The 12703-nt window shown below is 34.5% G+C and overlaps 1 protein-coding gene across 2 annotated transcripts; it reads left to right on the top strand.

The window, feature by feature from the left end:
- Positions 1-1284: 1284 nt before the first annotated feature.
- LOC112574157 (glucosidase 2 subunit beta-like) lies at positions 1285-12466 on the top strand. 2 transcript variants are annotated; one of them, XM_025255037.1, is made up of 16 exons: positions 1285-1441; positions 2126-2242; positions 2482-2577; positions 2833-2905; positions 3089-3206; positions 3308-3371; positions 4183-4248; positions 4492-4576; positions 4802-4880; positions 5641-5814; positions 8406-8564; positions 9534-9606; positions 9869-9938; positions 10705-10869; positions 11281-11380; positions 11804-12466. In XM_025255037.1, the coding sequence occupies exons 1-16, from the start codon at positions 1360-1362 to the stop codon at positions 11948-11950; spliced, it is 1668 nt and encodes a 555-aa protein (XP_025110822.1). In that variant the 5' UTR covers positions 1285-1359; the 3' UTR covers positions 11951-12466. The 2 variants fall into 2 exon arrangements, with proteins under 2 accessions (XP_025110822.1, XP_025110823.1); XM_025255038.1 differs by lacking the exon at positions 8406-8564.
- Positions 12467-12703: the final 237 nt, after the last annotated feature.

Genomic DNA, 12703 nt, shown 5'->3' on the forward strand with positions numbered 1-12703 from the left:
CAGTTATAATGCAATATAAATGGAGTTAAATAAACATAAAAACATTAACGAAAGCATTTAAACATCAGAAAACTTGCCGTTTTGACGGCGCGGGTGGAAGCAGGTGTGGGGAGGAAGGGGTGGAATGACTGCTTTGATTCCCCCTCCGTGAGCACACGTGACATTATAAAATCGGGGGTGACTTCCCTTTTCTGTAGCTTTGAGGTTAAAGGAAAAAACTTGTCCAGTGTCTGTTCCTTCTGCCTTTTTGTAAAACTCTTCGGTAAGACGACATCACATATCCGACAGACGCATGCCACCTTCATACTTTGAAATCATTTCCTTTTTCAATTCATTTGTTGGCCGCTTCCTTGTCATTACCTCACTACTATTAATTGCTCTTAATCTTCTTTGGAGCCATTATTGAGGATTATCTTATTAAATAAAGCACAACAATCACTAAATAAGAAGGATGCTCACAGATAAGGAACGACCGATCGTAACTGTGTCTCGAGCGCGAATGATGACATGCTGGTCGGTCACGTGTGGTTAACGTGGCTGTTCGTTATCCGAAATTTTGTTCGCTATCCGAGACAAACTTTTAACGAAATTTTTGTTCGTTAACCGAAATATTCGCTATCCGAGGCGTTCGCTAACCGAGGTTCCACTGTACTAACCTGAACATCGTGTTTTGACGACGTGCGATTTAATGCATGTGTGAATGCTAGCTATGGATGATTGGTTTCAAATCCACCACATTTGCCCTTAGTGCCCTTAGCAGCTTTGGAGGGGCGAACTCGATCGTGTTGACAGTGAACAGCAACTTCTTCTGTGATATTCAAACTGGAGTCGACTCCACGGATGAAGATTGCGAGTTGTGCGGTGTCCGTCGTGTCAGTACTAAATTTTATCGACTGCAAGAGAGTATGCAACAAAGTCTTCGCTTTTTTTATCTTCTGTGTTCTCACATCAGTGGCCATCTCACAAATCCGATCAGCAACCGTGTTTCTGCTGAAGCTTACATTACAAACATTTGCATTTTAATTGTTTGGACACAAGACTTCACACACTGTCATCATGCAACTCTTCACAAACTCTCCCTCATTAAATGACCGATTGACCGGGCTGATTTAGCGATCTCCTCTGTTATAATTTTACCCATCAGCAGAAATCACAAAGATCAAACCATGCATATAGCACGTTATATCCAAATATTCCGCTTCAAATTAATACAGATCGACCTTTGGACAATATTCTTCCAGACGTTAGGACTGGACGATGCACGACTAGCCTCCCTTGCGATGCGTGTCACGTGATCGGAAGCCTGCTAGTAAGCGTGGCAGCAGACGATCGGTCGCCTGGATTCTGCAACCTGACGACATGTTTCTCACGATTCTTTGTTCTGCTTTTTTATTGTTCTTTACAGAAGCAGTTGAAAGACCGAGAGGTGTTCCGCTTTCAAGTAAGTTAAAATGGTGATTTTATGGGTATCATTGTGTCATGTTAAATTTTATCGATCTAATAATAATTTCATCATAAACGAAGAAGCTGAATCCTCAGCATGATAGTCACTTGCTAAATACAAAATATAGATGAAAACAATAAGTTCAGTTTTAATTTCTTAAACGCTTACAGATTTTTTACTACATTTTAGGAGGCTATAGTTTGCTGTCTAGGCGCTGCTGTCATAAGTAGACGTAGTACTTTAGTCCAACCTCTATAGTACATCTGCGTGTTTAATATAATATACCATGCAATATTACCACTAACAACAGCAGTATCGGTTTTGCAAGTGCTGATAAATTCTTCACATATTTATTTAGAGTTGTATAGTATTTAATTATTTTTCTACTAATAATTTCATCCATCAGATAATTATATGCACACAGTCTGTTTAAGATCATGATAATAGACTACAATTGTGATAAGAGATAGTGATAGTGATAAGGCTTAACTTTGTTTCCATCAAAAACAACAAGAGTTTCAAATTACATGCAGTTGATGGTGTTAATGAAAAATGCTTTTCGGAATTTTATCACTGAAGTAATGTAGTCATTCATGTTTTTCTTCTTTAGACACTTAAAATGTCTAAACAGAAATATGAATAATTAACATATATCTTTCTTTCCATACCTGTTTCTTTCAGAGGCATCATTTTATCAAGTTGACCAAGAGTTTAAATGCTTGACAACTGGACAAGTAATTCCATTTGAATACATCAATGACAATTACTGTGACTGTACTGATGGTACAGATGAACCAGGTTAGTTGTGTACGTCCCAGAAAATTGTTTCTTTTAAAGCTGCTAGCAACTTATTAGACATAATCCTGAATAATGACTCAAGAGGTCATACATTTTAATACAATTGTCATGGTGCAATTATTCTTTGCTGTATTGTATTAAATAGTATAGAAATTCCAAATTTGACTACTTTGATTTAAAATTTGTTATAGTCTGTATTTGCTAAATTAGTGTAATTATTGTATATTCAAACTTTACAGGAACATCAGCATGTGCAAATGGGTTCTTCTATTGTGAAAATAAGGGATTTCGTGGAGAATACATAACGTCTTCAAGAGTAAATGATGGAATATGTGGTATGTGCTTATATCTTACTTTAAAAATTACTTTGAAACAACTGTGCAAATGATGTGTTTCTGTCATGTAAATATGTCTGATGTGTCAATTGAATATGTCATAGAAATTTGAATTATGTGTAGTACGAAACTGTCATGCTGACTGCAATATTTTTAAAACTTTTTCTTTCAAAACTGAATCTTAATTAAATGCCTTCCCTATTTCTTAAAACATGTTTTTACTATTTATTATGCTTTTTTAAAATCTTATCGCAGACTGCTGTGATGGCTCAGATGAGTATGGCACTGAAGAGTTTCAGGAAAATATAAAGTGTATAAACACCTGCAAGTAAGTTTCTTCTGTGGTCATGTTTACCTTTCTTGCTTACTTAAAAACTGAAAATTAACATGCAAGTATCAGTTATTTATTATAAAGTTGATAGCAACACTGTTTTAAATTATGTAGTCATAAATAACTAGCGAGGAGACAATCAAATTGTTAGGATAAAATACTTTTTGTAACCATTTTCAGTGAGCTTGGGCGAAAAGAAAGGGAGGAGCGGGAAGCATTCCAGCAACTGCAGGAACAAGGATATAAGATAAAGCAAGAGTATATACAGCAAGGCAAGCGTACAAAAGATGAAAAGCGGGTGAGTGTTTAAGTGAATTTGTTGTAAGCATTACTTTTTTGTGTATACCCAGTTGTGTATTTTATTTCTTAATGTTGTACTATGTTTGAATGTTGGTGTAGGCACGTCTCTCAGAACTAGAAAAGGAGCAAGTTAAGCTTGTGGCTGCAAAAGATGAATTGCAAGGTAATTTTTTATGAATATTACATACTATTTTACCTCTCAGTCTCCAATTACACTTACTCCACACACATATCAATACACTTTGCATACAAAGAAAAACAGCTTATATTGCCTTTATATTGGTGTGTAATCTTTGGCAAGGAACATTTTTGTATATTTCCATAGATCGTTACCATGAATTTACTTGACTCTTATTTGATGAAATTTTGATGTTATCACTGGTAAACGTATCACCTTATGGTATTGACATTCAGCACACAGTTTCTCAGTGTAAATATTGTCTTTCGGGGTTGACAACCTCATCTCAATATGACGTGCTGCACATGTCATGACTCTTGAGCTGCTTTTTCTGTTTCTTGGGTGGCCATGTGATGAAGTCTGTTGTTCTGGTTTGTTCTTGTTCACCTTTGTCTCTTTGTCTCAAACTGTTCCTTTCATTTTTCCTCTTGCTTCCATGTTTGCAAGCTGTTTAGTTTCTTGACATAAAGAAAATATAAAATTGATTAGGTGTTTTGTGTGTGTATATAGGGTTAGCTGACCTTGTGGAAAGATCTATGCCTTTAAAAAAGAAAAAAAGAAGATTCGCTGTGCTCATTCGCTTTAGGAACACTTGCATTGAACTTGTGACTTGGCTCATAACTTTTTCTCACTTTCCAGAGTAGAAAGTACAGTGTCACCTGTGCATGACAGCCTTATAATTTTTGTTAGTTTACTAGGGCTTTTAGTAAAATGTATACATATACAAATGTTGCTAATCAGCATAAAGAAATCCGGTTAAAGCATCATCTGGGAAACACTCTCTCCTCATTTGCAGCCAAGAAAGAACAAGTCGAAGCTCCAGAAAAGGAGGCTAAAGACAGACATGAAAAAGCATGGGAAGGTGAGTAGATAACAAAATGTTAATTTTTGTGAAACTGACCACAAGAATTTCTGATAGCAATAGTCACTTTGTCTGCAACACTGGCATCTTGTTGATAAAAGTAAGTATTTATTAAAAAAAAAAATCACAAAAATAATTGAGATTGTTGATGTGTTGGCAAAAGATGGTACCTGACAGATATAACATTTTGTGACTTGTTCCAGTCTTTGGAACTCCTGTGATCATGCAACTTTTCCTTTGCAGAATTTAAAGCTAAGAAACAAGCTGAAAAGGATCGATTAGCAGGAATCAAGGCCTTTGCTGAACTTGATGTGAACAGTGACTCAGCGTAAGGGCTTTTGTTTCCTTGACATTTTATTGCCATTGCACATTTTTTATCACAAGAGATTCAGTGGGAGGGGACTTAATCATTTTTATGGCATCATGTTTGATATAAAACCTTAATATTATAACCCTTGCAACATGCAATACTTTTAAATCTCTTTTAATTTTCGTTTTTTAAGTATTATGTGCGAAAAGTTTCATTCACATTTTTCTTGAAAATTATGTACAGAGTGGATATTGTGGAAATGAGAAGGCATTCTGAGTTTGACATTGATTCTGATGGAACTGTTAGTGAAGAAGAAGCAAGGGTAAGTAATCTTCATGTTTGAGGTCTCAAGTCTGTTTAGTTAAAATGACACACTATTTATGTTTATAATTGTTGTAGACTAGTCTTGTTTGGTTTAGGGAGCATTATATGCTATGAGTAGATATTATAAACAAATTCACTTCAGAAATTGTTTTCTTTCCTATCCTTTCATCATTTTGTAGAGTTGAACAGTTTTACTTGAAACTGAAGAATTATTGTCATTATGTGAAGAGATTTGGTGAAGTTACTGCTATGAGTCAAATTTCATCAACATTCAAAGTTTTTAACAGCTCTGAAAAAGCAGTACCTGGCAGATGATAAAATCATTTATTTCACTTGAAATTGGGATACTCCTACCTGAAAAATAATAATAATAGTAATAAAAGCATTTTTATCGTGAGGCGTTACAGGTCACGCTATCTGTGCTGACCAATAATAATAAAAGAAATGACATTGAAAAGACTGGCTAACGATAACATGCTATGATACAAGACATGGTCACTGAGCCAAAGTATGGTTAAAGAAATACACAAGTGATGTTGAAGTAAGGCATTAAGTGTACAAGAATGATTTAAGTGATAAAATACTTTTGTAGAACTGAACTGTGTTAATTCATAATGGTCAAAATGAATACAAAAGATTAAGCATAATATTTTCAACTCTGTATTCAGGGAGCCTTTGAACCTAGCAGATATTATTGATTTTTAAATGTATGTATTCAGAGGTAGCTTTTTTTATATTCCTCTGTTGACCATTGGCAGGAATACCTCAGTGACAGCGAAAAGGTTGATTTAGATACATTCCTTGATCGAATATGGTCGACCATAAAAGATATTTACAAGCCACCTCCTGAAGCTGCAGATGCAGATATGGAAGCAAAAGGGGAAAGAGAATCTGAAGATCTTAGTGGGTCCACAGCTTCACCCCCAGAAAGTGTAAGTGTTTATATAACCATTAAACTTTTTTTTCGCTTTTTACTTTTACATCAGTATTTATAAAGTAGAATGCTTTTTGCTCTGCACAAAATTTGGCATCACCATCATTTGTTTCACCATCAGGCTATGCATTTATGACTTTGATTTACAGTTTAGCCTAAGGCAAAACTCTTGGCATTTTCATTTTGTTTTTGAGTCATTTAAAATGCTATAAAACTGAATAGCTGAAAATCTAAATTTCATCTAAAACACAACTTCCATGATAAGTCTAAAATGGTGAATGTAAAATAGCTTTTATAAAAAAATAAATGACTTTTGTACTTATGCAAGAAAGACAGCATGCAAATTCTGTGAAGAAGAGAAAAAAGCAGTAATTGCATAGGGCAGTTTCTGATGAGCACTGTTTATATCAACTACTGACATTAAAATTTAAGTTCTAAGTTTTATTATAGCTGATGGTAATAAAGACATATAGACAGGCATATGCACTTATTGTTCAATACTGGCATATGATGCAATTGAGCACATTCAACATGGATGTATCGATGCAATTGAGCTATAGAGCTGTGAAGACATTTGCATTTCTGGATGCGAACTGTAAGAGGAGTGTTAAGGTACGCACTGGTATAATGGTTTCAGGCACTCATGGACCCCGTACTGTGTAATCAGCTTCAGCACGCTCTTTGCACATATCTAACCTTTGTTTATTAATTATATGAGACAGAGTTTAAATAATAGACATCTTTGATTTTAGCAGTATTTTCTTCTGTGGTGGCAGAGGAGAGGGAAAGCGATATGTATTGTGTTCAAAGGCGTACACATAACAGACTTGATCGATTAAGATCACATGTACAGTAAGACAGTGCTGCCTTTACTGATAGTGTTACCACCAGGCTCCTCATTTTGATTCATCCCAATTATACTGCAAACGTTCTGCTTAAATTTCTTCTTTTTTAAGAGGTGTGAACTGAGCTATAAATATTTTGAATTCAGCACATGAACATGTAAAAGTGCATCTTAGGTCTTAATCTTAATCTGGATCTACAGCCTACCTGACCATGATTTTGTCAGATTTAAAATATTTCCTAATTTTTTTTTAATTGTTGAAACATTAATGACAAAACAAATTTGTGATTTGTGTACTTAAAAATGATAATATCATGCCATAGAAAAATGGTCATGGTGACAAGAGATCATATAATTTAAAAAACTTTTTATAATAAGAGTGAATATTTGGTCACTGGATTTTTAGTTACTGTGCTGCAAAACAGTGGAACTCTCTTCTCTTCCATCTACCCTCAATCACGTCTTTTGAAGGTACACGAAAAACACATCTGTTCCATGAGATTACTCCTTACACGGATCAACATAGCTGTCAATAGTTGTGATTATAGTCAATTGACTAGTCTACCTGCTTATGACACTTTCCATCCTTATTTTGTGTCCCTGATTCCTCTTTGTGTTCTCTTTGTTTGTCTTTTATCGCTTTTCTGGATAGTTGTTTCTCCTTCCATCCTTTGTGTTCTATCCATGTCTCCTGCTTGTCATTAAGCACTGAGACCATGCTCCTTCATGAGCGTGATAATGCACTATGTAAATCACATGTTTATTATTGCTGTTTTAATAATTTTTATTGTGCATCAGAAGAAGTGGAAAGGTGTTTTTAAAAGGCCATTGTTTTAAGATAGTTCCAGGAAAAATGAATAACGCAAAGTCTCTTTTCTTTTACTGGACTAGAGTATAGATATGTGTGAATAGTTATGAAGAATTAGTGTATTTTAGCATGACATCTTACAGCTGAAATGAAGTCATCACACAAAATAGAAAAGGAGAAAAAATGTAAGACTAGAATAAATCATTTGCTATGTATCTCTTTCACCAAAAGCTGTTAATGAAGTTTTAATTACTTATTTTAATGCCATTTAAATATCTGTTATTTTGTATTATTTTGAGTATCTATTTCCACATTTTGAACTTTAAAAAATAAACTGTTCATATAACTACATTCACTGCAGTGTTTCTGAAGTTCAAAGAAGTAAAAATTAGTAAATATTCATAAGAAATCTAAGTCACTTTCCTGTCAGTTCAAGTATGCATGCTGCATGGTTTGAGAATTTGATCTCAGGTCACAGAAGTGCAGCATCACTATTCAAATGTATTACATCTTCTTAATAAGCAGTTTGTGAAAAAATTTTCTTTTCACCAAAAAGTATGTCAGGCTGGCTAGATGTCTTCTATTTTTTTTTCAAATTTCTGCTAGATGTATTATGTATTTATAAGCACTCAGACTAACTTCCTGCTATTTTTGGCAATCACATCCAGTAGGCAGTGGACTGCCATATTCTAATGTGCTACTGGTATAAAAACTATTGAAGAGAAGTAGTGTACAAAAAGTAATGATCTCTAGGCCCAGCTAAGCTGCTGTATAACTTTTTTCCCATTTACCAGTGAACAATTTTTGAAGTCATGACAACCATTGTGGTCTGGTATGCATACTGATGCCATGAGAACTACAGTGTGTAATGTGTTCAAATCTTGTTTAGAAGACTAGATCTGAGCATTTCTTTTTTTCTTACTTGGACCTTTTTTAGCCAGATGACATTCCAGCTCCACCATCCCCAAAACCTGTTGTTCCCCCACCTGGCCCTGATAGTCCCGCTGATGGTTTTCATGGTGATGAAGAAATGGATGATGAGTATGATGATGATGAAGAAGACAATGACAGAGACTTTTATGAAGAGGAAGATGAGGTAGTAAGCCACTTTTGCTTCAAAGTTACCAAAAGTGGTTAATATTAGTTTTGACTAAGCATCTGTGTTATGTTTTGTGCAGTTTATGAGGGTGATAGTCTTTACTTTTGTTAAGAACACATTTTGCTTTGCTGAAGGGTATCATAGGGGTTAAATGCATGTGCATTGGCTTATCAGACTAATTTGCTTTTAATCTTCTATCTTTAACATTTCTCTGTTTTTACGCTGCACTTAGAAAACTTGCATGAATTCTATATTCTAGAAATGTTTCAGAATTACAGAAAAACATTCCCATACCAAAATTCTTGTTTAATTTAAAGTGTTCATGCTTTATTATATGCTTTTTATTCTTCAGCAGTAATGTAGCCTGGAGGAATTGCCATGTAATATTATATACATGACAGTAGCATATAGCATGACTTATTTACTCCTTCATTACTTTATCATGGGAGAATCTGTATTAAATAATGTTTTTAATACTTCTTGTAGAATTGAGAATGGCATATTTATTATTTATTATTGTTTTCATTTAAATAAGGAGAAATAAATCTACTTTCTCCACCTGTAAGTAAGAAAAGCAATCTGAAAGTTAAAAAACTAATTTTCATTACTATAATCCATATCAATAGATTTTTTAAAAAAATGGATAAAGATTCTCACTGCAGCACTGTCATAATAAGAATACATTTGCCATAAATAGAATGGATGTTTATGTATGTTATTATGTCTAATAACATACTTTGCTAATATGCTTTTTTTTTATTAAATAACTTGCAAAGTAAACATTTTTGTAATGTATCTTGGTGCTTCCAGATGATTTGGAAGAGCTGGATAAGAAAAATTGACCTAGTTATGCTTGTCCTTTGTTATACTTTGTCTAGTCCAGTATTGAATACAATCCTCTCACTTTTCCATGAAAGCATCGGTTAAACACAATTTTGTAGCTTATACATATTTTTCATTATTCAGAAGGATAAACCAAAGACAGAAGAAGAGCTGAAAATGCCTCCATATGATGAAGAAACACAAAACCTTATAGCAGGTAGGATGACTATTGATTTAACATTTTTACCCTTTCAAAATAGGTGTTATGTTTTTGGTATTTTTTCCTTATATTATTTTTTTATGCTTGCCATTATTTACATAGTGATGTAAGATAGTCTTGAAGAGTAACTGCCCAGTAAATAAAAATACTCAAATTTCCACACCTTAGGTTTGTTTCTCAGTGTTGTAATGAACATAAACATTTTCAGACAAGCATATGAGATCACAGTATGAAGATATAACATGTTACCTTATTACAGCTGCTGATGCTGCTCGTAATGAGTATAATGAAGCTGAGAACAAAGTACGAGATGCAGAAAATGAAATCAAGTAAGTTTCCTTAATCTGTGATTCCTTGTTTTTGTTGAATGTGGATCAGCAGCTCTGAACGCCACTGAACAGTCATTTAAAGAAGAGTGTAGGATTCTTCATGGAAAGTCACAAACCCATTTTGATGGAAAGAACAATAGACTATAAGTTAGTCGGTGTTTTATGCCATGTCGGCAACTCTGGCTTTTTCACAGCGACAATAGACTATAAGGGATCTAAAAATTTGTAAACAGTGACATTAGAATGAGAAAAAGTACACATTTGTCATGAAAGATTTTAAAGCATACAACAAAGCACTTGAAGTAAAATAGTCAGGACAGCAACTTCTAATGTGTTTTGATGAATCTAAACAGCTGGCAAGAGTAAAGTGTTGCGGATCCCACTATTGATGAATCTAAACAGCTAGCAAGAGTAAAGGAGTTGAGGATCCTATTATTTGGTGGCAACAGTGGCAGTGAATATTGGTAGAAATGGTTTATCAATTTCAGTATGGGAAAAGCTACATTACCTTCCCTGGTAAGTTGGGTACCTATTTCTTCTGGAAGGTTGGTAGGTACAGGGTGAGTTGTCTACAAGCCAGAGCAGGGCTTAAGCCACTTCTGCTCCACTGTCAAGTGCACTAACCACCGAGCTACAGAGCCTTGAGCTGGCAAAGTCTTTGAGAAATTGATTAGTTGCTTTGATGATAGAGTTTGAATTTATTTTCATTTTACATGGTTTTGATATCAGATTTGTATCAATCATAATTTTGATGCATATCTTTCAGTGGTCTCAAAAAGTACCTTGAAGTGGACTATGGGCCAGATGAAGAGTTCAGTTCTTTGCGGGGCCAATGTTTCGAGTACACTGACAGAGAGTATACTTATAAGTTGTGTCCCTTTGACAAAGCTGTCCAGAAACCCAAGTCGGGTGGATCAGAAACCAGTTTAGGGTAAGAATATTTAAATCTTTAATCATAGGTTGCATCATGAAGTGTTGCCTTTTATTTCTCACTATATGCATGTGAGCATGCGAACACCCCTCCACACACACAGAATATAAGTGGTGTAGTTAAAAAATGGTGGAAATGATCTTTATTGTATGGAGAAGATGGTGAAGGGGAGCTGAAAACTCAAAATTGTGGAGATAAATATTCTTTATCTGCTCTTTAAACTTGTCTTTATTTAGTATTAATTAAACAGCATGAGCATTTTAGCTTGAAGTTTGCAATCATGATGGATAAATCTGTATCAGTAGGAAAAATAGGGTATATATGCTTGTGTATTAAAAATCTGAAAAAAAAATTAACAAGTTTTTAAAACTGTGCCTTTTGTGCTTACTATTCAAATGTGTACTATTTCAGTAAATGGGGGCACTGGTATGGCCCTGAGGAAGACAAGTATGTTGCAATGAAATATGAAAATGGACAAAACTGCTGGAATGGTCCAAATCGTTCATGCCATGTAAGTCTAGTGGTTTGTGGGATAATGGGCAGGAAGTGGGTCACATAAGAATGCTTTGAGTCCTTTTGCTTGTCAACACATACAAAATTTGTATTTGGATGAATGTAGTATTATCATCTACATGAACACAAATTGATAATTATAAAATGTGCATGTGTTGCATGTATCTTTGTCATGTTATTGATGGAACATTTTGACTTGTCCAGCAAAAAAGTATATCTTGTGGAGACAGTGTCTTTGATTTGTGACATCTATACATTGGCTACACAATGATTATTTAATGGTTATTTAAACCTTACTTTCTGTGGGTGTTATTTTTCAAACATCTAAATATAAACATTTTGTGTTCCTTACATGGTAGTATATTCATGAATTCAAATGTTCTCTTTAAGATGTATTTTATTATTTAATTTGCTGTTCCAGGTTAATCTCCATTGTGGGACAGAAAACAAACTGACAGGAGCAAGTGAACCCAGCCGGTGTGAATACCAGTTTGAGTTCACCACACCTGCTCGCTGCCAGTCACCAGACTCTGCATCCCCAGGCAGTCATGAGCACACAGAACTGTAGCACCTTATTTAGAGTTGCTAGGAATAAATCTCGTATATATTATTTCTATCAGCTTTTTCATTTTGTGAAACAATGTCTTTTATATCAAAGAAATGAATGATAATAACAATAACAGTTTTTAAAATCTTTTACATAAAATGGATTAGGACACTTACAGAATTTATGCCATTTGTAGACAGCATAATGTTCATGCCACATGATAAATTTAGATCAGAATAAACTTGTAGGAGTAAAAAACAGAATGCTTCTAAGGTAAACAGTGAAGACGCCTGTTTTTATTTGTAATTGTAATTATTATTACTTAAAAGATGCTTTGGGCAGTGCGTTGAAAAATTTGAATGCCTAAATCATGGTAATATTTTGTCTGTGACAATCATCTTAAAAAGTAGCCATGAAAAGTACACGAAAGAACTGTAATGATTGGAGTTCAAATTACATTGGTGCTAAAGGCTAACTGCAGTGGTTTAATTTGTGAGCAGAACTACATGTCCTATAAAGAACTTATATTCTTTATTACTGCTGCTTGTGTGACTTGTATGTGAGAGTGTGCAAGCATTGTTGAGAATAAAGCCATACAACTTAACTGTAACTTAAGTTACCCAGAAACTTGAATAGTGAATATTGGACACAACTATGGTGTTAGACATGAGTTTCCTGCTTTATGTTTAGCCGCAGCGTTCATGCAGTTCATCTGCCTTTCCTATCCGTTGCTAATGAGACTTGCTACTGTGGAGAGAGGTGAGGGGAAACAAC

Source organism: Pomacea canaliculata, linkage group LG10 (assembly GCF_003073045.1).
Source record: "Pomacea canaliculata isolate SZHN2017 linkage group LG10, ASM307304v1, whole genome shotgun sequence".
Lineage (NCBI taxonomy): Eukaryota > Metazoa > Mollusca > Gastropoda > Architaenioglossa > Ampullariidae > Pomacea > Pomacea canaliculata.